Source organism: Cyprinus carpio, chromosome A13 (genome assembly GCF_018340385.1).
Source record: "Cyprinus carpio isolate SPL01 chromosome A13, ASM1834038v1, whole genome shotgun sequence".
Lineage (NCBI taxonomy): Eukaryota > Metazoa > Chordata > Actinopteri > Cypriniformes > Cyprinidae > Cyprinus > Cyprinus carpio.
Genome location: NC_056584.1, coordinates 13,243,526 through 13,269,657, shown reverse-complemented (window position 1 = coordinate 13,269,657; position 26,132 = coordinate 13,243,526). Strand labels below are relative to the sequence as shown.

Genomic DNA, 26,132 nt, shown 5'->3' with positions numbered 1-26,132 from the left:
AAAACAGACACAACACACACACAAAAAAAAAAATAATAGTGCATTAGCATTTCACATCATTATTAACAGTAAAAGTTCTTCACTTTGGGCAATGACAATTATTCTCAGATCTTATATCATGTATCAACACTATCAATTCTACTGAGATAATGCAGGTATGCCAACTCGCCTTCTGAAGTGGTTTAGTGCTGTATGCTGGCGTCCTGTAGGCACTCCTCTCGATCTCTGCTGTGGGGGTTTTGGAACGGCCAAGTGTGGCAGAGAACCCAGCGTTGTGCTTTCGAGAAGCAGCAGGACCTAGGAGAACACTACATTTATACAACCAGTTTCCAGATAGGACAACTCATTGTTTATTATTATCATATTATTAATATTTTTAAATAACTGAGTTTTACTGTTGTTATTTTCAACAGGACACCACTAAATTCCCACTGTTCATAATTACCGGATCTGTTGGCAAGGTGGGGGCTGGGTCCCCGAGGGGCTCGAGGCATGCTGGGAGCCATCAAGCTGGCCTGATAAAGTGAGTCCAGGTCTGACAGCTCCTCACAGGGTGAGCCACGTCCCGACTGTGCATAATTCTGGGAGTTGTAGTATCGATTGACATTCTCTGCCCATCGCTCCACGGGCATAGGGCCAGCTGGATGCTGATCCAGTGCTGGTGAAGATAGGGACGGAGGACAGGGGGAGTGGAGGTCTGATGGAGAGCACGGGGAGGACTCCATCACTGTAGGACGGCCATCAGGACGTTCCAGACTGTGACAGGACCAATTATGTGAGGGTGCCGGGAGTGATTTTTGACAGGCATCAGAATTGCGGCTATGGGGTGCGTGGGTTAGGCCATGGAGAGATTGAGGACGAGGCGGGTTTTGCGGTCCTTCCCCAGAGTTAGGGTGATCAGAGATGGAAGGTGTTTGACGGGCACTGAAATGAGATGGACTAGAGGGGGTATTGAGCTGAACTGACGATTTGAAAGGATCCTCGCAGCCATTCACTGCAACCACAGGCACAGTGGCAGAACTGTGTATACTAGCAGTCTGTACAAGAGAGTTTGTGGTGGTTACAGGTTCTCTGGGACCCCACGTGTGTGACTGCGGCCCATTATCTGTCACAGCAAGAGGACTGGAGTTGTCCCCTGCGTTGCCCTGCTGCTGGGAAAGTGTGTCTGTATGGTAGGAGACTGGAGGGCCGGGGGCTTCAGAAATCGGTTTATTTGTAGACTGAGGTTTCATGTGGAGAGGTGATGGTGGTCTTAATGCATCTTCAGAAAATGACTTCTCATCCTCTTCTTTAACATTTGTCAGAAGTATTTGGACCGGGACAGACTGTTCACTAAATGCAGAACATGAAAAAGAACAGTGAGTTTCTGATAATAAATGAAGTGAACCTACCTGAGTCAGTATCTTAAAGTATACAGATTTGTTTCAGCCTCTCTAACATGACATTACCTGAGCAGCTCGTTCCAATATGATCTTTTACACTAACCTAGCTTTCAATCCTTAAAACAGAATTATTTTTAGGCACAATGCATGTTTCCTCTTCCTGTGTGCAGGGCTCCTGGAGCACACACACACACATATACACAACTGCAGCCAGCAGCAGGTACCTGTGGGGCTGTTTCTGTTCCTTCTCTTCCTCCTGTTGCTTCTGCTGCAGTTCCTGCTGCTGCATGCGTTGCTGCAGACTTCGTGCTCTCCTCATGCACTTTTGCATCCTGCCCTGAGAGTTAGCGCTGCTCTCATGCAAGGTATGCCTGAGTTTAGCTACAACGCAAATAAAAAAAAAAAAAAAAAAAAACAGGCAAAAGAAAAATGAAACAGATGCAGAAAATAAAGAGCCAAGTCATGGGACACATGCAAACACACATTACAAAGAACTGAAATGAAAAGGGTCTTGAGGGGTGGGACACACAAATAGGGAAGATGGGGAACCTAGTAAAATCCATTACACAAATGTTAAATTCTCTCAAGCACAAAATGATAAAATTATAATGAAGTTGACTTAAATCAAAATGAATTGTAGTTCAGCCACTGAACAAAAAAAAAAAAAGCAAATTACACGAGCCTAACACCGCATCTCAGTATAATTAATTATAAATAATTACAGAACAAGAATTCTTATCCCATCATATGAGCTGCAATCTACCCAGCCCTACAGAGGCTCTGGAAACCATGAGGCTGGTGGAGGAGTGAGGTGTAGGAAACACACAGGGGCCAGGCCATGGAAGATGTGAGAGAGAGAGAGAGAGAGAGTGTGTGTGTGTGTGTGTGTGTGTGTGTGTGTGTGTGTGTGTGTGTGTGTGTCCATGCATATGGTCACTACATAAATGACAAACCTCAGGGTATTACGCACAAAAGACAGACAGACATAAAATTACATTGGTAATTATTAAACGGTTTCCACATCAATCGCAGTCAGAAAGACACAGAGAGCATTTTATTGACATTCATAAAAACTGATAGTTCTAGCCCAAGGGCTGGATTCACAAAAATCTTTTTAAGAAAGAAGTTAAGAAGTTTCTTAAGATAAATTCGTAGTAGTTTGTAAGAATGTTCGGAAGTGGTGTCTCCTAGTTCGTAGGAATGTTTAGAAGTGCAATTCTTTAAAAGTTCTTAAGTTCTCAAATATATATATTTTTTATTAATATAAGTGAAGGCAGAATAAACAGGCTTGCATGGGATGGTTTATGCAGACTAACTGATTGGATAAGTCCTAAATTCTTCACCACAGATGTCTGTTGTTTTCAAAATGTCACGTTATGACATTTTGATAAAAAATTATGAGGTCGAAATAAAAATAAATAAATAAATAAAATAAAATAAAATAAAATAAACATATGCTCAGATGAATTACCCACAAGAAAATCTTTGTGCGCGCTGAAAGCTCCAAAATGACAAATTATGTAAAAATTATACAATTAAAAAAAGAGGTCCCTATTTGACTTATTACTGGTATTTATGATGGTTTTTAAGAACATTCTTTTCAAGAATTAAAATCCTTATTAAGTTTTGTCTTCATAACAATCTTAAGAAAAAATAAAACATTTATAAGAAATGTTTTTTTTTGGAACACAAAATATTCTCAACTATATTCTTAAATTAGAAGTTAAGAATAAAATAGCAGTTTAGAATTCTTAAGAATGTTTTGTGAATCCGGTCTGGTCAATGATTCCGGTCAATTTCTGTTAATTTAAAACACTTGCCTGAGGCTGTGCTTTATTGTAAATATAGTCATTGTTTAAGGGGCTGCATGATAGGCACTGTATTGAAAAACCCATATAATTCAACTACTAATGTTTAAATGTAATAAATATATATAAAAAAATAAAATTTAAAAAGATTACAACAACTGCAATAAAAAATGGTGACGGTGCTATAGATAAGATTTGGAACTGAAACAAAAGGTCAACAATTTTTGTTTATTAGCCAAGGGACAAGGTGATTAGCTGGTGCAGATTTCAACACGGTCACACAAGACTAGCACTGGCTATATTTAAAATAGAGCAGAACTTATAGTGTACAGTACATCGTTACACGCTGGGAATTCATTAAAGTTGCCATAGCGCTGGGCCCAGGTTACACGTTATGGTTGCTGGTGGGTTTCTCTGGTTACAAGCAAACTGGCCTGTATCATTATGACCTCATAGCCAAACTCCAGAATATTTTGGATACCAACTATTACCAACTGACCCTACTATTGTCTGAAGGCAGACAGTAATATGTGTTATAGAAAAAATGTATCTAGTGTACGAAACATAGCACATAGCATTAGTGACTGTTTCTATATGGAAACAGAAAGAAACACAGAGAACATAAGACACACAAACACATGGCAGTAGTGATAGTAGCAGCAGGTTAAGGGCAGGATTACTTACACATTGCTTCATTAACTACAGACAGAGCAGCAGCCACCTCTCCTGCCTGTTCCAACCTCAGAGACTGGTCTAACAGAGACTCTGCCTCCAACACACACCTCTCAAAGCCTTCCCCTTTCCCTGCAGGTAACAAACATCACAGCACAGTGCTATTCAGCATGGAAACCAGCACACCTGCATTTCACACACACACCCACACACACGAACACACACAAACACACACGCACACACACACACACACGCAGTCCCAAGCTCCATAGGATAAGCCACAGCAGAAACCCAAGGAAATGCATACGGAGACAGAACCACTCCCTTCTCCCTTGAACAGCATGCTGGCGCCTCACCTTGGTTCTGGAGCTCATCCAGATCCATGAACTTGCTGGGTTTGGGATTGAAGCCCATGGCCGCTTCTTTCTCCTTTTCCTTTCGCCTCTGTAACTCTTGCTCCCTGGCCCGGCGAGCTACTTCCTCCTGTAGCTCATCCAGTTCACTGTGGCCTTCGCCTGCTACACACAAACATGAGAATATTAAGGAAACAGTCTGGGACAATCCATTGTTGCATTTACAGTGTCAACCAATTCTGTTTTTGTTTTACTGACACCTTGGACATGCAGTATATATGAGCTCTTTTTGAATGAGGGTAAGTAACAAAAACTTTTTGGCATTCAACTTTCAAATGCCAAGTGACTTAAATGCAGTATTGTTTTTGTTAACTAAAACTAAATCTATTTATAATTTTTGGTCATTTCAAAGCTGAAATAAAAATATTTAATGATTTTTTTTTTTTGCCTCGGCAACTCATTGAAGTCTAAGTCTAAGTTGAAGTACTAAAGCTACTAAAACTGAAATATAAATTAATGCTAAACAGAAATATATAAAATAAAATAAGAATAAAAATGACAAAAACACAAAATTACTCAAACTAAAATTAAAGTGAATAACTCAATAATATAAAATATAATATCATGCAATTATTGTGATTAATCACCGCTGTCACTTCATAACTCTGGTACGTACGTTAATCTCTGCTGTTAATGTAAACATTGTCCTAAGCAAATAGACTTGGAAAAAAAAGGATGCATTGTCAAATTATTGTATTTGTGGATTAAGTCTCGCAGTGGCACATAGTTTTAATATGCACACAATTCTACATATTTAACAAAGAGTAGGCGGTGACCAAAAGCATCTATTCTGGTCACATGAAGAAGCACAAACAGATATAGCAGTTGATAGTTCTCCATGGCAGACTCATGTTCCTCAGTTTACATAACAGATATACAGAGATAACATTTCACAGAAAAGAACAGGATGTATTTTGCAGCTGATTCTGCTCAATACTGCTTGCTTATTATATTAAGCTCATATACTGAAACAGCAAGAAGCGCATGTGACACCTAGTTTAAACATTTAGAAAGAATGATTCATACCATAAGGTAAAGAACAGGTGAAATTGCCCACATGTTGGCTGTATGACGACTATAAACACACATTCATACTGTACACACCTAAACTCATGTGACTGCTGCCCTTGGCTGATGCTTTGACATCCTGTAGTAGGGCACTGCTGCTCTTGGATTTGGAGACAGTCTTCAATGATGGGCTGACATCAGGAGGAGGCTTTTTCATTCCTCCCTCCCGTAACTTAAAAAAACAACAACAAAAAAAGAGATTAATGATGAGCTAACAAAGATCCTTATCAGTTCTGACAAGATTTTTTGCGTCATACCTGTGCATGCCATTACTGGCGCCCTCACTAACGGGCATGTCCAGACTGACGGGGCTGTTGCTGTTCCTCTCACTGCTCTCATAGCCGCTCTCCATCCTCTGGATAAGCCGTGGGGGCTGCTCTGATCCTCGTCTCAGGGGTCCTGGTAGGTCTCGAAAGATGGTCTGCCCCATTGAGGCCGCCAGGTCCCCCTGAGGCCCTGGGTCTTCAGACAAGAGAGCTCCTAGCGGACTATACCCGGCCTGCTTGCGACGTTCCCTGCTAAAGATGCTGTCGATGTTGAGGGCCTCTCGACGAGGCTTCCAGGGTGGATGGTACCGCCCTCCTGACGAGCTGGACTTGGACTCGCTGCTGGAGCTGTCAGCTTCCCAGTCTCGGGTCTTAATAGTGGAGTTGGGTGGGCCAAGAGAGCTCGAGGATGATGCAGAAAGCGGCCGATTATGGATAATGTTGCTCATAGTCTCCTTAAAGTCTCGAAGCCGACTAGAGCTAGGTTTAGGTAGGGAACGAGGAACCTGCTGTTCTTTTAAAGTCTCGCCTGTAAAAGAGAGGGAGAGGAAATCATTAAAAAAAAGCAACAGTGATGACTAATGCAGCTCGCATTTATTGTCCAACATGCTTCTCGATCCACTAATGATCTGTCAGCATCAATCAACTGACACAGTTACAGATTATTAACCAGGTTTCCAATAAAATAACACCGCAATGTTTTGGTGTGGTGACAGCATTATATTGTTTAACTGCATACCTTCACTGTGGTAGCCGGCAGACAACACCTCATCTGTCTTAGAGCAACGACTCCTTGAATCAACCCGGGCCTCAAATCTTCGGGGCCTGCTGGCACTTCGTTTCCTGTCCAAAATTCCTCCCTTTCTGTCTGAGACCCCATCTTGTCTGAGAGTGTGGCGTCGCACTGGATCGCTGTCAGGACCTTCACAAATGAATAACAACAAAAGTCACCGCTTGAGTTGTTGTAGAAGGGTGGCGCACATTTACTGTGAACCTAGGCACTCTGAGACACTGAAAACACTGGATCATGAGCTGCTCATGTGTAAATGAACACAGTGCAATGCTATACTCTGAAACACTCAAGCACTGTAATTATATCACAGCCTTTGCAATTTGAGTAATAACACTTAATTGTGCAGCCCTAATAAGGGCATAAGACAGAAAACATTAAGTTAACTACTGTATGGATCACCTCAATGTCAATATACATAATATGGTGTCTAAACAGTGTTTGATTCTAGGGTGAATGTATATACTGATGTACCTGTGTTTTCCAGGCTGCTGTGGGAGGCAGAGTCGTTGTCTGGGTTACAGATGACTGTTCCCTGGGAGTCAGAGGAGAAGTGGGAAGCCATAGACTCGTGGTGGGAGTGGGAATGCTTATAGCTGTAGCTGTCTGTGGAGGAGTCTGTCCGTGTGTCGCTGGAAATCGATGGCTCACGGCCTGACAAAACAAACAGAAGATGTGATGCTTATTACTTACACTACAAACTGGAGATCCCATACTGCGATAAAAATGTGACCGGCAAAAAAAATTATGAGAGGTGACGGGGCACATCTAGGTATTCTGGGTGGATGTTTACTCAGGTCAAAGAAGCCCATCCCGAAGTTTAGATTTAGCTCAGGTGCACCCTTATATGATTTTTTTCCCTGCTGTTTTATTGTCTGTCAAGAAGTCCAAAAGCTTAGAAAATTAACAGCACACTGCTCCTCAAACAAGTCTCAGAATATGAGGCATCATGTCCGTAGCACTTAACACACTAGGCGAAGTAATAGTTTGTAATGTTTGTAAAAATGTTTAATTTAATGTTTATTCTAATTTTTAATTGGTTAACTGTAAATTACCTTACCATACACAATGAAAAACAATAAATGGTTTAACATAGCACTATATTTAATTGTACAGTACATTTTCAGTAAATTGTTTAATAGTAACTTATGGTTTTTGCAAGTTAAAATAATAAATTACTATATAATTTATGGAGAAAAACAGTAAAAAGTCACTCCCAGAAATCCTTGCATGACCTCACATGAGATTACATATTATTTAAACAGTTTTGTTTCTTTTATATTTTAACTACATAATGTCTATTAGGATGATTTGTGTTACATTTCACGTCAATATATATTGCATTATTTTAGTGTCTTGTATGTTATACTGATTTGTTTTGTCTTTGTAGGTATAATCCTGTGCCCCATTTTAACATAAGTATTGTCAATGTTTTATGGACAGGTCACTTACAATGAACTCTACTACCACCAATATTATCACAGTGCTTTTCAGTATATTTTATGGTAAAAAGCAGACTTTTGTAGTTCAAGTAGATTGGTATACTTACATCATATCACCTAATGAAATACATGGTTATTACAGCTGCTGATTCTTTACCGTAAATTTAACAGGATGTGTTTTTTTTTTGTTTTTTTTACAGTGAAAGTCTTCGTAAACTCCACTAATCTGTCTAAAATGCAACGCATGGATATAATTATTATAATTAGTACTGAAATATTACTCATTTTGTTATTAATTAGAACTTCCTCCTGAAGGTGCACCAAAGAAATGCAAAGAAACAAACTGCCGCAGTAAACTGGCCTCATGCTGGTGTGAAAGTACCTGAATCCTCACTGTCGTAGTATGCTTTAGTGTAGTGATGTAGGTCTAGGCGTGAAGCCAAATCCTGAGCTGAGACTGGCGTCCCCCGGGGGTCAGCATAGAGCAGCAACAGCGGCTGGTAATGCCCCTTTATACAGCGGGACACCACATCCTTCCACTTGGGCCCAATCTGTAAAAGAGAGAAAATAAGAGTGAGACTGAGAAAGTATAGTTTTAAAGCGGTTTAAATAATACATTTGACAGATTTAGAAAAATCTGTGCCTAAAAAGCTCAAGCAAATTACTCTCACCTAGTGAAAAACTAAACAAAAGCAAAGACCTGTTTGAAATATTCTGGATACCCTGAATAACAAGACTGACACTGAAACTCGAGCCTGACATGTTTCCATTATTTTCAGACCAATCTTACCCTGACTCCCAAATGGATGACTTTCTCTACGCTCCCTCCATAACCAGACAGGACGTCCGAGCGAGCCGCAGTAACAGACAAGCATGCACGAAAACATGAATATGTGAGCGGGAGAGTGTATGTGTTTGGTTGCGGTGGACTATCATGGCGGTTTCTCTCTGTAGGCCACACCCTACCACTGTCCAGCTGGGGTTGCAAACAATAGTGGGATATCCTTATTTTCAGAGGGCTATTGAAAGAGCTCTGCGCAGCTCACATGCAGGTCAGCATAGGCTTGCCAGACCCCACAGAAAAAGCTGCTTCATTTGCAACTGTCTAGGATCCACAGTTCTGCACTGCTATTACAAAGGTACAATTCTGCAAGTTCAGAACTAAGGAAATGACACCACTCTGAGTGACATAACACACATTGGCCTGGTTTAATAGACAGGGCTTAGCCTAAACCAGGATTAGGCCATAGTTCATTTAGGACATTAAAGTAATTTTTATAAACTTGCCTTAGAAAAATGCATTACTGTGTGCATCTTAAGACAAAACAAAGGCACTGACATGATTTAAAGATCATTCAGTGCAAGTTTCTTTCAGTTGAAACAGCTCAGATTTACATTTTAGTCTAGGAGTAGGCTTAAGCCTTGTCTGTGAAACTGGGGGATTATGTTTTTACAAGTAATTTCAATAGTTACAGGAATTATACAGTAAACGTATCACTGTAAAAAGCAGGCATGCACAATATACTGGTAATATCAGTCCATTGATTAGTATCAGCTGATAATGAGAATTTAATTGAGCATTCTCATTTACTCTATTTTTATATTCAGATTATCCTTGCAGTCATCTGAAAGTTAATTTTTAAAAATACTAAACGTAACAACATGTTAAATGTATTCTTCAGAAATTTTCAAAATTAATCTCCATTTGTCATTCTGTACATTATAAAACATGGTTTTATTTCTTATTTAGGTAAAATAGTATAGAATTTTAGTATTTAATAACATTAATACTTAGGAATGCCCAGATCAGGTTTTTTGTGTCATTGAATATTGAGAATCTGCTGATACCATGTCCCAATCCGATACTTGTATATTCCTATAGGAATTTATGTTTGGTATACACTTCAGATTATTACAAGTACATTCAGATTATTAAAATCAATCCAATGTATACAGAGTTGTGCAGAGAGTAAAAGAAATACATGTATGATGCATGTTTATGTATATATGTATATATATATATATATATATATATATATATATATTAGGGCTGCACGATATTGGGAAAAAATTACATTGCGATATTTTTTTTCTTACAAACAAAAATGGGGTGAGCACAAGTTTGTAACTTTAGGATATGGTTTGAATTGTTAACATATTAACTAACATGAACTTACCACGAGCAATACTTTTGTTACTATATTTATTAATCTTTGTTTATCTTAGTTTATAAAAACACAGCTGTTCATTGTTTGGTAATGTTACTTCACAGTGCATTAACTATGTTAAAAAATACTGTACAACTTTTGATTTCAACAATGAAGGCTATAGCCTAAATGTTGAAATTAACAATGTTGTAGAAGTGCAGTTTAGTAATAGTAAATGTTAAATAATGTAGTTAAATAGTTTAATAAATAGAACATGATGGTAAAGTGTTACAGATTTTTTTTATACACCAATTCAGACGTCTCGTGAGTTTAGTGTTGGACAGGTCAGTTGTTTAAACCATTCATTAAATTGAATCGGTTCAAAGGAATCATTAGTTCACGAATCAGACGTGTACGGCACGCGTTGTGTAATTATCTCGGCAGTTTAGGATATCGCACAAGATTTGACAACACAAAAAACATTTCATCACTGGATAGTTTTTTTTTTTTCTCGACACCATCGTGTCAATTGATTTTGATTAATATGCGCGCGAGAGAGAGAAAGACAGCGCTCGTGTTGTTTGAAGACGGTGAAGGGGAGCACGCGCGGCCGGGGCGCGCTCTCTCTCTCTCTCTGTACACACTGTATAAAGACATTGGCTGATGTAAACATGTTTCATTGGTAGACAATGTAACCAGACTGTGTGGTCACAATTATGAATATGGGTCTACTGATACAAACTTCTTTTATTTTACATGTACAATTAGCAAAATAATTGCAACAAAGTGAAGATAAGTTTAGAAACCATGAAGTTTGTGGTGTCAGAATGCCGTTCTGTCAGTCAAATCCGAAACAAGACACAACAAGTTATGACAACGACGTCTCAGATAGTCTGACGGCAGATAAAAGTAATCGATAAATGAATGACTGATTGTTACAAAAGTGTGCATCAAATACACTGAACAGGGAATCTCAAACGTGTATGACACACTAGAACAGACCTCACCGTTTGTCGCATGCCACACACGCACATTTGAGGGTCTTCTTTTTCTATAGACCCTCACATATACCTGCACACACAGACTAACACAGACTCCTAAGTGGTGATTCAACAAACTGTTGAATTATGTAAAACAGCACGCAAGCACTAACGGAGAAAACACATACATTCACCCACCCACCACATGCTGGGAGCCTGTGGGGCACTGCTAAATAACGAGCCAACACATTGGTCTATCCCAGTTAATGATTCTATACAAACTCCCCGTGGACAGAGCAAGCAAGGAACATTAGATCAGGGCATGTATAAATAAAGCCCTAACGAACAACCCTGGCAAACTGGTGAACTAAGGCCTGCATTTTTCCACATTCACTGGTTACACAAAGCCCAGATGATTACCTCTTTCACATGAGCGTCATCGAAGTAAATCCACTTGCGGATTTTGGTTTGGAAGAAGAAAGTAGAGTAGTGTTTGCCATAGTAACAGACCACGCCCACCAGGTAGAGCTCCGCCTGTTTGGCCTTGTCCTCTGTCACTCTGTAGAACAGCTATGGGTGAAATGAAGAAGGAGAGGTCACTAATTACTCATAAATACATACACACCACTCTTGATCTCTAGATGTATTTTAGTTTAAAATAATCATTCATTTGGGCCTTTTAAAACAGTTTGCATTTCAATTGAAACATGAACCCAGTACTTTGTGAAATGCGAACCACTTAGGACATCCTGTGTGAAATCAGTGCCAGACAGTTTCTTTTATGTGTGAGTCATTGTCATTGACGCAACAAGTTTGACAAGTTCTGCCTGTAAATCCCATGTGCATCACAGTGATCTCTGAGTTGCAGCACTGCTGCTTTGAGCAGACTCCATTTATCACCATCCATAACATTCAAAAGCTTCTGTTTTCAGCTGTGGGTTTGTTCATTTATCAACTGATTTATGTCAGCAGAACTGAGTGTAATTTGTGGGATATTTTAACTTATGGCAGGGAGCATGTCTTACATCTCCGAGCCGCAGGACGGTGCCCAGGCTATGAATGACGTCTTCTGCCAGGTCAGAGTGGTCCGAGTCCCACACCAGACCAATGGTGATGATCTCTGGGGAGTTCATCAGGACACGTCGAATACGGAGCTTCTCTCCACAGTTGCCCTGTAGATGAGAAAAATGGAGAGGGAAAAAAAAGGGCTTTTTTCCACACTGGTGCTTAATTAAATAAACACATATATACATTTACATTAGCCATTACCATTAATTCCAATCCCCCAGGCCAAACTTACAAAGTCACCCTAACACAGATCATAAATCACAGATGAACAACCATATTTTGTGTGTGTTTATATTGCATGTGAAGCATGTCTGCGGGTCAGGATAACAAATCTGTTTCAGATCTACACACATTGTTCTTCAACTTTCATATGTGTTCAATACATACCGAAAATGTTGCTGTAGTGTCAAATCTCAAAACATGTTTACTTCCATTAATACTAGTGAATACAGACCAAGCATAATATCATCTAATAATGTAATGATTCATTACTACGGGAATGTCTTATATGAAAAGTCAAAATTTTGTTTGGTTTGCGCTTAAAATGAAATAAATAAATACTTGCCAATAAGAAGAAAAAAAAGTTTTTCCTTTGAATATCAGAAGTCTCTTACTAATGCTGCATTTATTTGAACAAAAAATAAAGTAAAAACAGTAATGGGAAAAATATTATTACAATTTAGAAACTGTGATGTCAAAGCTAGATTTACAGCAGCCATTACTCCAGTCTTCAGTGTCACATGATCCTTTCAATGCTGAAAACAGTTGTGTTGTATAATATTTTTGTGAAAACCATGATACTTTTTTCAGGGTTTGATGAACAGAAAGTTCAAAATACCAGCATTTATTTGAAACAGTAAACTTTTGCAACACTATAAATCTTTACTCTCACTTTTAAAGGAAGTATTTATTGCATTAAAAACAAACCTACTGTAGTGTAGTGTGTCTTATGTTATTTTGCCACTGAAGTAAATACATCTTGTTTCAAGGATGTTTAGATATTTTTGTTGGAAAACAAGACAAAAATACTGATTAAGAAAATTATTTTTTGCAATGCGATAAGCCGTCATCCCTTATCCAAGGAAATCCTGATCTGACATGAAAACAAGTGTGTGTTTTGCGTAAGAAGTTGGACCTCCTCAGGGCCACGAGACTTAACATTCCACTGATTGCATCCTGTTTTGACCCAGCGAATACTTAATGGCCACAATCCTATTCAACCCCCAGACAAGCGCCACATCCACACACACACACTCCCCGGCTTCATTATGCCTTTTTAGCACTTGATTTGATGCAGCTGAGTGTGTGGCGGCGTGTGGTAATGCTAACCGGGCAGTTGCGCAGGTCTCCCACAGTGCTGGCGTTCCTCAGCAGCTCTCCGAACATGTCTGGTGTGGCCTTCTCCCGGCATTCCAGCATCCGCACTGCCTGGTTACTGTAGCATAACCAACACATGTCACACATTAAGATAGCACAAGCAATACACTGAAGCCCTCAAATCTGTTTTTATGGGTGAAGTGTTTGTATTTATTGGCTCTGATTTAGTAAACATGTAAACAGCCTATAATTACGATATGAATTTTAAAAATTGAAATGGAATTTGTGACACTAACATAAACATTTGATTCAAGTGTTTAGGTGTGTTTGTGTACAGTGTTTTTGTATTCATGAGGTCTCCATCCAGACCAGTTTGATCTTATTGTTGCAGCAGAGGTCACTGCACCTCAAAGACACTGCAACACTGCGTGCCTAGAGCAACATCGCAGCTCAGGCAGATTTCAGGGAGACAGTCTTGCCAATGTCACAATGTTACCTGGACAGGCTCCAATGAGTAAGATTATGTGTGTATACAAAAGAATATCTGAAACATAGTTATTCTTACTGATATTAAAATATAAACATCAAATATAAAAACATTATAAAAGTCTAAAATCTTCTACTTCAGAAATTTTGCCTGGTTGAGAGCCAAGTTTGAAGCTATTATTCAGATATGCGCTCATCTTTGACTGAACATCAGTTGAATTTTATATTAATAGGCAAAGTTGCCACATTGATTGGTAATAATAAACAGTCTGCATTAAAGCTAATAAACAGTTTTAAAGGCATCTGAACTGTATAAAAACAATTCATGCAATACTGCAAAATAAATAGCCTGGATTTTTCATTATTTATTATTGGTATTATTACCAATACTATTAATAATAATAATAGTAATTTATTATTATCATGTTTTAATAGTAATTTAAAATAAGAACTAAAACATACTACTTTTTTTCTCAAAACTTGTGTTAAGTACATTTATTCTCATTAGAACATTGAATAATTCCTTTTGTGTTGCATGTTTGTAACTCATTTGAGCCAGCACTATTTGTATAACTAATTTTCTGCTTATGTAGACTGCACTTAACCTTTCATGTAGCCAATAGGCAGTAGGTAGTGAGGGAGATCACTAGGGCTGGGGAAAAATATTGATTTCTCGATTTTAATCGATTCTCATTTTGATGAAACGATATCCATTCATAAATCCCAAGACTCAATTAGTCTAGCCTGTCAGATAGGCTAATGAACGGAACATTGTAGCATACCCCCTATCCAATAAATTGCAATAAGCTTTGTGATTTGTTATTTTTGATATAAAATAAAGTCTCAGATTTCAAATTCTGTCCATTTTATTACAATCTTCAAATATTAAATGCTGTTTAATGTGGAGTGACAGATCGCTGTGAACTGATCGTCTCCTCCACTTTAATAGCAGTTACAGCATCAAATAAACATCAATGAACATCTGAAGGTATGTTAAAAGAAAGAGTACAATTTACTGTAATCCATCTCCTGTGACGTAATGTCACATTTACCTCAGAAAAAAACATATTCAATGAGCATGAACTCATTAGTCTGCTAGAAAAATTTCATCTAGAGTGGAGCATTTTGCTAAATATGGACCATATTATATTTCATTCCAATTTTTTTTTTTTTTTTTTTTTTTACAGTTCTTCAATATTTAATTTATGTTTGAATAAATCAGTCAAGTTTTTCTGACAACCACCATTAAATTTCAAAAAATGGATTGGAGTAGAAATAAAATTATGTAATTTAAAGTTAACGTTAGCATTATAGCTTTAATATTAGAAAAACTTTGAGTATATTGTGTTTGTACACAAATCAGCAAATTTCAACCTTCCATATCACTGACTCTCATATATTTGACAGCATTAGTTATTTATTATACATTATTAGGTATAAAAATTTGCCATGTCCTCTACCTGATATATATCCAAAATAATAGATATTGAATCAAATCGAAAGCTTGTGAAGGATAATAAAATCAAATTGTGAAATTTGTGTCAAAACCCAGCCCTAGAGATCACTAGGTTTTGGAACAGAGATAAGTGACCTTTTTTTTTTTTGTATTCATTTATTAATCCATTGGTTGTAATATTTGCGGTCGGACGACAGTTATCTGGTTCACAGACACAGAGAGTCAATGTCTTTGTGCAGACGAAAGTACTTCTCCCCTGCAATGTCAGTTATTATCATAAAAATCCACCTTAATCTCAGAGCTGCATGCTGGAATATTCATGCAGTCCTTTCATCGTTGTTGTGCTTACGACTGTTTGTTCACGACGTTATGAATCTGCTGCACTGGCAGGCTGAATGCAGTAATCCAGACTGCGCCTGCAAATGCGCAGCTCTAAAAGCAGATGCTGACAATGTTTGACTGCAGAGGTTCAAGGGGAGCTGCTTTAATGCGAGTCTCTGCTTTGTATCTGGCCGCTCACCATCCATGATTAAAAGCAGTGGCACTGCTGTCCAGAAGACCTAGAGTAATATTTAATCTGGCTGTTGCCATGTGCTCTTGGCCATTGAGGGAATCTCTCTCTGTTCTGATTGATTTCACTGTGTTTGATGTGGCAGAGAGCTCATTTGCTCAGCTGGAGAAGAGTATAGGACATGATGTTTTCTGTGCCCTGCACAGTGTGGCCCTTTTTGGTCCCAGCTTTCAAAATGACCTCATTCTTTAGCATCACTCATTTTTGTGTGTATGTGCTGCAGGAATGATTTTGCTCACCACAGAGAGGTGGTGGAGATGTAGTGGACCATCTGAACGAAGGGCAAGGGGTCTGAGGATGCTCCACAGTTGCTGCACACACACTAAATGAGAACAAAAAACAATATCTTTTAAATAATCTTTTCTATTCAAATGGACAGTGGTGCAAACATTTTATATTAAAACTAGGTTTATTAGGGTTCCCACACCTTCTGACACAAAATAAATTAATTAAATGACAGTTGATGTATATATCATGATGCAGATATCACTTATCACTAAGTTATAAGAAGTATTTAAGTGAGCAAAAAAGTTTAATACATTTTGTGCATGATAAAATCAATGCATGTTATTATAAAAGAGAAATGATCAATGATTATTTATCAAAAAATATTAAAAATACATTTACTGACATGTGCAATGTAGACAGGTCAGACCATGATCCAATCAAATCCTGATGTATATTTTACCATTCTAAATTTTCTATCGCACCAACAAATGTGTGTCATTCAGAAATATGTCCCATTATAGAAGTTATATGGATTGCGTATGGGTTTCATATAGTCTTCAAAAAGATTGCTACTTGTTAATAAAGAGGCTTCACCTGCTCAAAGAGTGTCATGGCAAACTTCTGGTGAGGGATGCAGTGTTTGGTCGTGCAGATGTCCTCTTTAGTCTCATCAGAGATGTGAAAGTGGATCCTCATGAGGATATTCTCCTGTGAGAGAGACTTATTACTTTATTATTACCAATCAGTGTGCTTGAATCCAAATCCCACTTAAAAGAAACTGCATGCTTCTGTCCTGCATGTCTCATGTTAATTGATTCTTGCTGTCCAGTGGGTGTTTACTGAATCTGTGAATAACAGCATGCTCAGCCCTTTTGACTCAAGGATATGACTGAGGACGTTGGGTTGGGGGAGGCTTGTGTTCTGTAGGGAGATGTTGAAAGTTTGCTAAGCAACTGCCCTTTACCAGTGTCTCCAGTCTTGCATAATGGCCCGACAACAACAGTGGTTAAGGGGAGAAAAAAATGAACATTTGCAGTTTGTGTCTGCAGTTCTTACTGGTCAGCACATTGTATGATGTTGCTAAACCAGCAGTCAAGAGAGGCAGAGGCAGGGAGTCAGTCTTTATCTTATGTTATGATGCTATAGCCTTTAAAATGAGCCATTAGGAGGAAATTAATCACTGTACAAAATAGTAGATGCATGTCTGTGAGATTACAAAAGATTACAGCGAAGGTTTAAACAAGAAGTTTTACATTTTTGTACTATACTAAGCATCCTGCCAAGAGAAAATAGATAAAAACTGACAAGAAAGCAGACATGCAACCAAAAATGACAGGGAAGGACAGATAGAGATACAGGGCCAAAAGGATATCGAACATCTTCCTTTTACTTGCACTGGTGGACTCAAGACATAGCTGAGCTAACAATGTTCACAAGAAATCTGTCAGACTGCACAACTTCCTTTTTAAGAAAATCTACATCTTGAGGTGAGTCTAATTTGGCATGTGAAAGTATAATAAAGAGTATGGAATAAATAAGGACATGGAGGAGTATAGAGTCAAAAGCCCTTACAAAGCACTCAGCTGCGTCGTCCATAATGCCGAGCTGGAATCGCTGCTCATCCTGGAAGGTTTTGGCCAGAGCACAGCGGAGAGCATCAGAAGGCAGCACCTTCTCACTGCTGAACTGGAACTGTACAAATATGCTCTGAAAAACAACCACAGCTCTCGATTAATGTCAAAAAAACATCAACAACACCTCATCACACAACTTCTTCAAAAATGGGCAAAAAGTGTACCTTTATACACAGTTTGTCACTGGAGCAGTACCTTATTTAACCCTAAAAGGTTCATAGTAGTACCATAACGGCACATATTACTACTCTAAAGGTACTAATATTGGCATGTGTGATATTAGATTTTTGCCTTCATTTCTCAAATCATTTAGTTGATGACAATACCAATATACATTTCCCTTTGTTTTAAAACAACATGTACGGACCTATCATACACCCAGCGCTATGCGTTACAAGTGTTTTTTGCTGGTTTCAGTCCGATGCAGTTATCATTTTCACATCCAGCACCATGTTGTTTAAATAGCAAAACGCACTTGTGCACATCTGTTCGCCAGTGTTCGCTGGTCTGGAAATTAGGTGTGTTCAGGTACATTGTTGGCGCGTTGTTATTTTGAGGCAACTGAAAATGATTGCACCATTGACCAACAAAAACCTGGTCTAAAGTCAATGATGCAGTATTTTTATCAAAATTAATATAAATTTATGTAAAGGGCGAGTTAGTAATATGCACCTATAGGCGGGTGCACAACGCGCGTAGACTCTGCTTATTACACACAGAGACGTGCATTAGCACACAAACATGCCAAATATTAAAAATGAAAGGACTACAATGTAAAAGATTATTATTGTCTCATAGTTCTGCTAGTGTGCTTTAACCTCACGCATGAGCAGATCCGTTTCCTCTTTGGAGAAGAATGTAAATAGCGAATCTGGCATGATGCAAGCACAACTGGCTTTAAAAGTGAATGGGAGATGAGACTCTGATTGGTTTTTTGCACGTTATGCCCAAGACACACCCATGAGTCATTAAGAGAAAAGGTACAACCCTTTTGGACCATGTACCTGGAGCGCAAACCGTTTTTTTCCATTGTAAAACTAGCAAAAGTGGATTCGGACACGCCCTAAGTGCACTTGCGCCGTGCGCTTCGGACCATGTGCTTAGATCGTTAAAATAGGGCCCAAGTCTCTCCTGGAAATTATAAACAAATTATTTTTAATTTTGGTTCGTTTTGAGCAAAAACTTATTTGTTAGAACTAATAAACATTATTAAAAGTTATTTTTTAATGAGTGTACATTGAAAAAGTTCACTTCAAGAATGACCACACTGCTGACGTGATCTTATAGCCATCATACCCTGAGCACATTGTGAGCTATTTATCGGCAAGCTTATCAGCATATTTTTTTCAAATCGGTTCCAATAATATTGTGCATCCCTAACTAATATGCACCTTTTAGGGGTAGATAAGGTACAATTTTTGCTGACAGTATACAGTGGGTAAAGAAAAAGTTTTACAATTTTGAAATCTTTTCAAATGTGGCAAGAGTTTTACGATATTCAAAATCCAAAGATGTTTTTAAGAGTGTTTTACGAAAATTTTAAAACAAACACAAACAATCACAATTTTTTATTAAAAAAATTTAATAAAAAATTAAAACAACAACAAAAGATTTTTTTAATATTTTATTAAAAACCGCTTGGCGCTTTTTTTTATTTTTCTTTTATTATCAAATTTGAAAGCTTAGAAGCCCATGACAAGCAAAGATGTTTTTAAAATCTTAGGCGGTCTCTCCCCCTTAGTGGGCAGTGTTTTCATATTACAAAATGCATTACGGTCTTTTAGAAAAGAAAGTCAATCTTGCCAACAAACATATCATTGGAAAGGACACACGGTGGTGAGTATTGAAAAAATGCAGATGAAAACTTTTCATTTTTTTTGGGTATGAACTAAATAAAAATATTAAAACCTCAGTCTTTTTTTCCTCTTTTAGACAAAAGGCTTTTAATTTATACATTTTAGAGTAAACAGCATATTTATATAATTAAGTGTCTCATTTAAAATTCTGGTTTATATGAAAAACTCATCTTCATCTTTAAAAAGAGACCAACCTCCCATGCTGTAATGAAATACAACAATTCTGTGGATAGTGCACTTTATTTTAAAAAAAGCCACATTAAACAGCAGTAAACAGAGATTTCCATACAGGTGCTGAATTAAGAACTTCTTTACTTTGAAGGCTGAAAACTATGTTATGTAACCCTGAGAGGTTGGAAACAAGAAAGGCACTGCATTTATGTCACTAACCGTGAAACATAGTGGAATAAAGTCAGAAAGACATAGTCAGCTGAATACAGAGGCAGTACCAGACCCATGAGAGAGAGTGGACAGGCTGACAGACACATTGTCCCAGTCCTGCGTGTGAGAGCAGACAGGCAGCCCCCTACTGCGCTGGCACAGGGCTCAGGAGAGAGATCTCTAATTTCCAGAGTTATTGAACTTTTGATGGAAAGTGCCAATGGCAATCCTGAACATAAGAAGGAATCTAATAAAAAAAATGAGAGTAAGGGAGGGACTGAAAAGAAATGGAATGGAAAAAGAAGTGACACAGCAAGAGCTGCATAGACGCGACACTGCTTGCCTCACAGCTCTAGTTAAACACGGGAGGGCTAGTTTTTTTAATGCATAGCTATTCCTTTTAATGCTTTACCATATATTTGATGTTTTAATAGTACGTCAAAATACATACAATGCCCTGACAATTCCTGAAACAATTCATGGACAAAATGACAAAGAAGTGATCCAACACTGATTTTTATGTTTTGTATCAGACAAATGATATCAAGAACTGGTTTCCTTTAAGCTTTTTGACAAAATAACTTGGCCTAAATAAGAATTAGAATAGGGATGCAAACTAGTAATTATACTAACTAAATGTTAATTATTTCTCACTTGAGAATGAATAGCTATCACATACATCACAAAAGTGATATCAAATATATCACAAAGTGGAGTAACTAATGCAAACAAAACATGAAACAAGTTATTATCTCTTTGAATGCACAGTAGTGTAATGGAGTTGTTGGGTGCTGTTCTTTATAGACTTACACAACACAACATTACAAAACGAGTTTTGGTGACCACTGACAAAGATATTTTGAGAAATGTTTTACAGAAGTAAGTCATACAGGTTTGGAACAACACGAGGGTGAGTAAATGATGACAGTTTTCATTTGTGGGTGAACTATGCCTTTAAACTAAAAATGTAAATACATGCTTTACCTTCAGAGCGCAGAAGATGCATGAGTCTTCCATGCACTTGTGTGTGGTGAGCTGTCGGAAACTTCGCCGGAAGATATCCAGATGCCAGAGAACCTATAAGAAAAATGTGCAATTAGACGAAAGAAATGTGTACATCGTCCTCTGACCTTTAATGCTGCCTGCACATGATATGAGAGCTCTCTGAAAGGCTGAGAAAAGGTTGAATCAAGCATCAGACACTCAACACACTTTCTAAAACGCCTGAGAAGCTCTAGTCATCAAAAATGTATCAGGCTCAAAAAGCACTTGCTGCTCAGCACTGCCTCCAGTTGACTTTCCACCTCTTCTTAAGTGTCTCTCTCAGAAGGGCAAGGCATCTAAAGAACAGGAGGCGGGTTGGAAATGGAGATTGAGATTGTGCAAGTTGTTTCTGTTGTTTCTGAAGCTGACAGACTCCTTTCCTCAACAACCTCCTAAATCCAGCTTTCTTGACACCCCGTAATACAATCTCAACCAATCACATGAGAGAAGCAATTACGTCTAACCAATCAAGTGTCAAAGATCTGATAAGCCTGTGTGCTTCATCCAAGAGTTTGAAGAAACAGGGAGCAGGTTAACAAGCAGAGCAAAGTCTGAGAGTAAGATGAAGTGATGAGCATGTTTCCCAGCTTTAGTCTTTCATCTTGAGGAACATATGCATCTCCAGGTGAAAGATGATGGAGAATGTCAGTGGAAAACAAACAAAAACCTGCTAGCTTCCTGCTGGGCAGCTCACATGCACGCACAGACACACAATCATACACACCTCCCATCTGGCCGTGCCTGGGAGGCTACGGAGTTGACCTGACCCCACCTGCCAGCCATGAGCGGGGACTGTGTGTGCCATGGTCCCCGCTGCTCGCCCGGCGGATCTACATGCTTGCATGCTGAATTATTGAGAGAGCTGTCAGTCCCACTTAACACAACTGTTACCAAAATGAATCTACTGTCTAACTTTACCTTCACAGATGTCTTAATCACTCTAATAGTGATAAAGTCTGTAAATGAATTTCCAAAGTTAGTTGGCCTTAAAACCAAAACATTCAAGAGATCTACTTGTTTCAGTCAAAAGTCTTAAGCATAGCTGTCCATTTGTTTTACTTTGAACCCCTTTAATATCTATAGTGCTGACCGAATCAATTTCAGAGAGTAATTTCACAAATCAGAAAACATTTGTTTGACTGCTGTTGGCACCATGTGTCTCTCACAACAAAACAAAACATAACACAACAAAACAGAACACTTATCCCATAACCAACAACCGATCAATCACCACCACCTCACGCTCACTCGCATTTCAATTGAAACTGAAACTGAAATAAAAAAAAAATGTATGAAACGCAATGCTGTTTTTGTTATATAAAAGCCTGAATGTAAATGTTTCCTCAGGCATGAAAACGTGCGATCTGTCCATCAGAGGACTACACTATCACAAGTATTCAATCAGTCAAACTCACTATTTTTGTTCTACCTTGCTAAGCAGAGCTATAAAATAAAATAAAGATGCAAGAGTATTTCCAGACAGACTGACAGAAGAGTCATCATCCCCCAATTTGGCCAACAATATATATATACCTTCTTTAATAATCAAAAAAATCATTAATCACTCAAAACAAACTTTTTTTTATTAGACATGTGTATTCTGCATGTCAACATCTTTTTTAATAGCATGATATGATTGAAGCAAAAGCAGAAGCATGATTTAAACAAAAAAAGATACTCTAACTGCACTTAAAAAAGAAAGAAATCGTTTGATTTGTAACCAAAAACCTTATACACAACTACATACATAAAAACATTTTCAGGAGTTTCCTACAATAACTGTTGTTCTTGAAACACATTCCTGGTCTCCGGGTGCATGTATGCAGGTCGGCAGAAACAGGAACATTCTGAGCCAGTGGCCATGGACTAGCTAGTGTGTCCATGTCTCAAGCGGTCAACATCAGGGCACAGTGTCCCCTTCTATTGATCTGACATCACTGATTTGCCTCTGAGAATGTCTAACAACAAAATCCATCCTTTCATTTTTTATTTTTTTGATATCTGGAAATGTCCAGTAGAGTTTGTATAGGATGAGAATGGCAATATTGATGAGAAGCCTACAGGGTCTTACAAGCAGTACAGGTGTTTGCTTGACAACCTAGGTCACTTCTTCTCATTAAAGTGATGTTCTGACTCACCGTCATGCTAAGGGGACTGTCTAGTCTCAGATCTGATGCATTTTTTTAACAAACGCATAAATGCCAGCAGAATCCTTTAGACAAGAACTTTATAAAATGGTCTTTTAGGAGAAAGGAAGATGAAACTGATAAACTGTGGAGTCTGTCAACTTCAAAAAACCGAACCGCAGTAAATGAAAAATCACATCAATAAAAATTAGATCAATAAGAGTCCCCAAACTGGACAGATCAGAGATAGCCCTCTGCAAAGAGGGACAACATGGCCCATTACTAACTATATATTACACGCTTCAGATCCAGGGGACGGAAAACGGACATGAGGCATAGTTGATGAAAAAGAGAGATGGATTGAAACAGAATGAAAATAACTATGACTGACTAAATCCGAGTTAGTTCCTTCAGATCATCAGACATTAAACAATGTGCCCGGTCATGTAAAGACTTCCCTTCACGGAATGTGATCATTTGACAGCATGTGCAGCAGTAAACCATTCAAGTTTATTTCAAGAACAAACCTGGCCTAACAACAATAATCAGGGCTCAACATGAAAGATTTTTTGAATTAATGTTCAGAGTTTTACATGTCCAGAAAAAAATGAATTTCCAGGTTGCATACAAATATTAAGCAGCACAACCGTTTTCAACAAAAATAATTTTTTCTTGAGCACCGAATCAGCATATTAGAATGATTTCTGACTGGCTACTTAAATTCAGCTTTGCTTTGCCATCACATTATCACAATTAAAATTTATATTATTTCACAATACTGTTGTATTTTGATCAAATAAATGCAGCCTGGCTTAGCATAGGAGTTTGGAGGACTTTGTACAAGTCGTTCAAACTCACCTTAGCTTGCAAACAATACAATAGTCCAATTTTTTGATTCAGATTTAACTGATCAAGAGAATTTTACTAAAAATGAAGTTAGTAGCAAGTTGGCTAAACATTTATTAATAGCCTAAGACCAAACATTCCTTTAGCTGCTGACGCACTCAACAGGAAGATGCTGATTACACATCTTGACACTTACCTTCTGTCTCAGAATCAGCAGGAGACCAGAAGATGTCAGCTTTGAAAACCCATCCAGTCTAGACATAACTCTCTCCCTCTCCTTCCTTCAAATTCATTTATGCTCAATCAGGAGTTTATTGATTGCATAACACATTTTATTGAATGGCTGTTGTGAACTCTATTGATTTTGGAAGGGGTTTCTGGGAAAGCTTAAAGGACAGCTTATTGCATTATAGGGCATATAACGCAAAAATAAAACGATATTATCACTTCATGTAAAAAGAACATGAAAACTGAGGGGCAGAGAACAATACTAGAGAACTAACTCACCTTACATGTAAATAGGCCGATATTATAATTTGTGAAGCCATCAGAGCCAAATTAACTCATGTCTGTAACATTTTTTACAGACTTTACAGAAGTTCTTAAAAAATAAGAATTATTTACAAATCCTCAGAAATAGTATTCAAGAAAGCACAACAATTTGTTCTACAGTACAGATAAAAAAAAAAATTACTGTTTTCACTCCTAGGTTTTAAGTTCATTGTCTTGCCATACTGTAATGCTTCATGGCAACAGACAATCCAGCCGCAATGCTCCCTCGAACACCCAACCCCCCAAACCAATCATAACTGACACTAATTTGTAGCTTTAGACATATTATCTGCCAGCTAAGCCCCTGTATTTCCATATAGCTGATTATACAGTAATCCAAAAATAGAGGGTAAGTAATGGCAGGTTGCTGTGCAGGGTAATTACCGGCCAGGACAGTGTGCGTCTGACAGCTGTTTGTGGGGTCTAGTGCAGACAGTGCTTGGATCATCACTAAATCTAATGCAGGCTCCAACAAGCAGCACAATGGATAAAAAGCACAGCGGTTTCTGTCTAATAGTACTCATTTGTGTGGAGAGCAACAAGTGAAGAGTCAGCATACTATTCCTATTGCTGCCATATGCATCTTGACTTCTTACTTCAAATGGGTAATCACAAGGGGAGGTGGGGGTAATTTCTACCCATGAGAGCAAGCATCTGTTGAGGGTCATGCGTTGCACGAGTCATTAATAAATGAGAGAGTCTGCAAAACATTTATCCTATCCTCACAGACTACAAGTAGAGCCAAACAGTTGATGAAAACATCTCAGCAAGCTCATGCGGGGTGTCCTCAAAGTTTGCTAAGTATAATGGAGACCACATTGAGCCACATCAGAGATACATCTCTAAAAGCACCATATAAAGACTAATCATTTCGGTTAAGAGTCTTGTTCAACTAAGAAACTATTTGTATATTTCAGAAAGACCCTAATCAGATTTCTAAAAGTATAAAAGGTAACATTTAAGATGTGTTAACATGAACATGTGTAGTCCTACCTGTAGAGCGCTGTTCAGGAAGCAGCTGTTCTGTCCTGGCTCATTGATGAGTCCTTTGCTGGGGGCAACTGATGTCATGGTTCGTGGGGTGAATGTACCCTGTAAGCCACTGCTGCCAGATGCAAAGTAGTTTCTTTTCCATGACATGGTGGAGGAAATCAGTATCGCTTGAATTCTAAATCGTCCCTCCCCTTAACAAACAATACCAAGTTCATCTTTCCAGAGTCGAATCTATTACTGTTTTATCCAAAAGATGTAAGATCTAAAAATGGCAATTTTCATAAACTAGAAAATATATATAAAATTGTTCTGGAAAAAAAATGTTTATCCAAGGTCGTTGGCTTCTTGTTGTCGTTTCATCAGACAGAAAAAGCAAATGCTCTATACCCTCTCCTTCCTTCAAATTCATTTATGCTTATTGATTGCATAACACATTTTATTGAATGGCTGGTGTGAACTGCATTGATTTTGGAAGGGGTTTCTGGGAAAGCTTAAAGGACAGTTTATTGCATTATAGGGCATATAACGCAAAAATAAAACGATATTATCACTTCATGTAAAAAGAACATGAAAACTGAGGGGCAGAGAACAATACTAGAGAACTAA

The 26,132-nt window shown here is 38.2% G+C and overlaps 1 protein-coding gene across 1 annotated transcript; it reads right to left on the bottom strand.

Annotated features, from left to right (window-relative positions):
* Positions 1-64: 64 nt before the first annotated feature.
* Positions 65-25,922, bottom strand: LOC109085457 (inactive ubiquitin carboxyl-terminal hydrolase 54-like). The gene is made up of 18 exons (XM_042768846.1): positions 25,527-25,922; positions 20,950-21,042; positions 17,667-17,801; positions 16,689-16,802; positions 16,106-16,188; positions 13,366-13,471; positions 11,994-12,140; positions 11,389-11,538; positions 8,224-8,392; positions 6,874-7,053; positions 6,349-6,531; positions 5,582-6,138; positions 5,380-5,491; positions 4,219-4,377; positions 3,875-3,994; positions 1,607-1,763; positions 446-1,332; positions 65-297 (listed from the first exon to the last, which is right to left on the bottom strand). Exons 1-18 carry the CDS (start codon positions 25,671-25,673, stop codon positions 80-82), a joined length of 3,717 nt encoding a protein of 1,238 aa, XP_042624780.1. The 5' UTR covers positions 25,674-25,922; the 3' UTR covers positions 65-79.
* Positions 25,923-26,132: the final 210 nt, after the last annotated feature.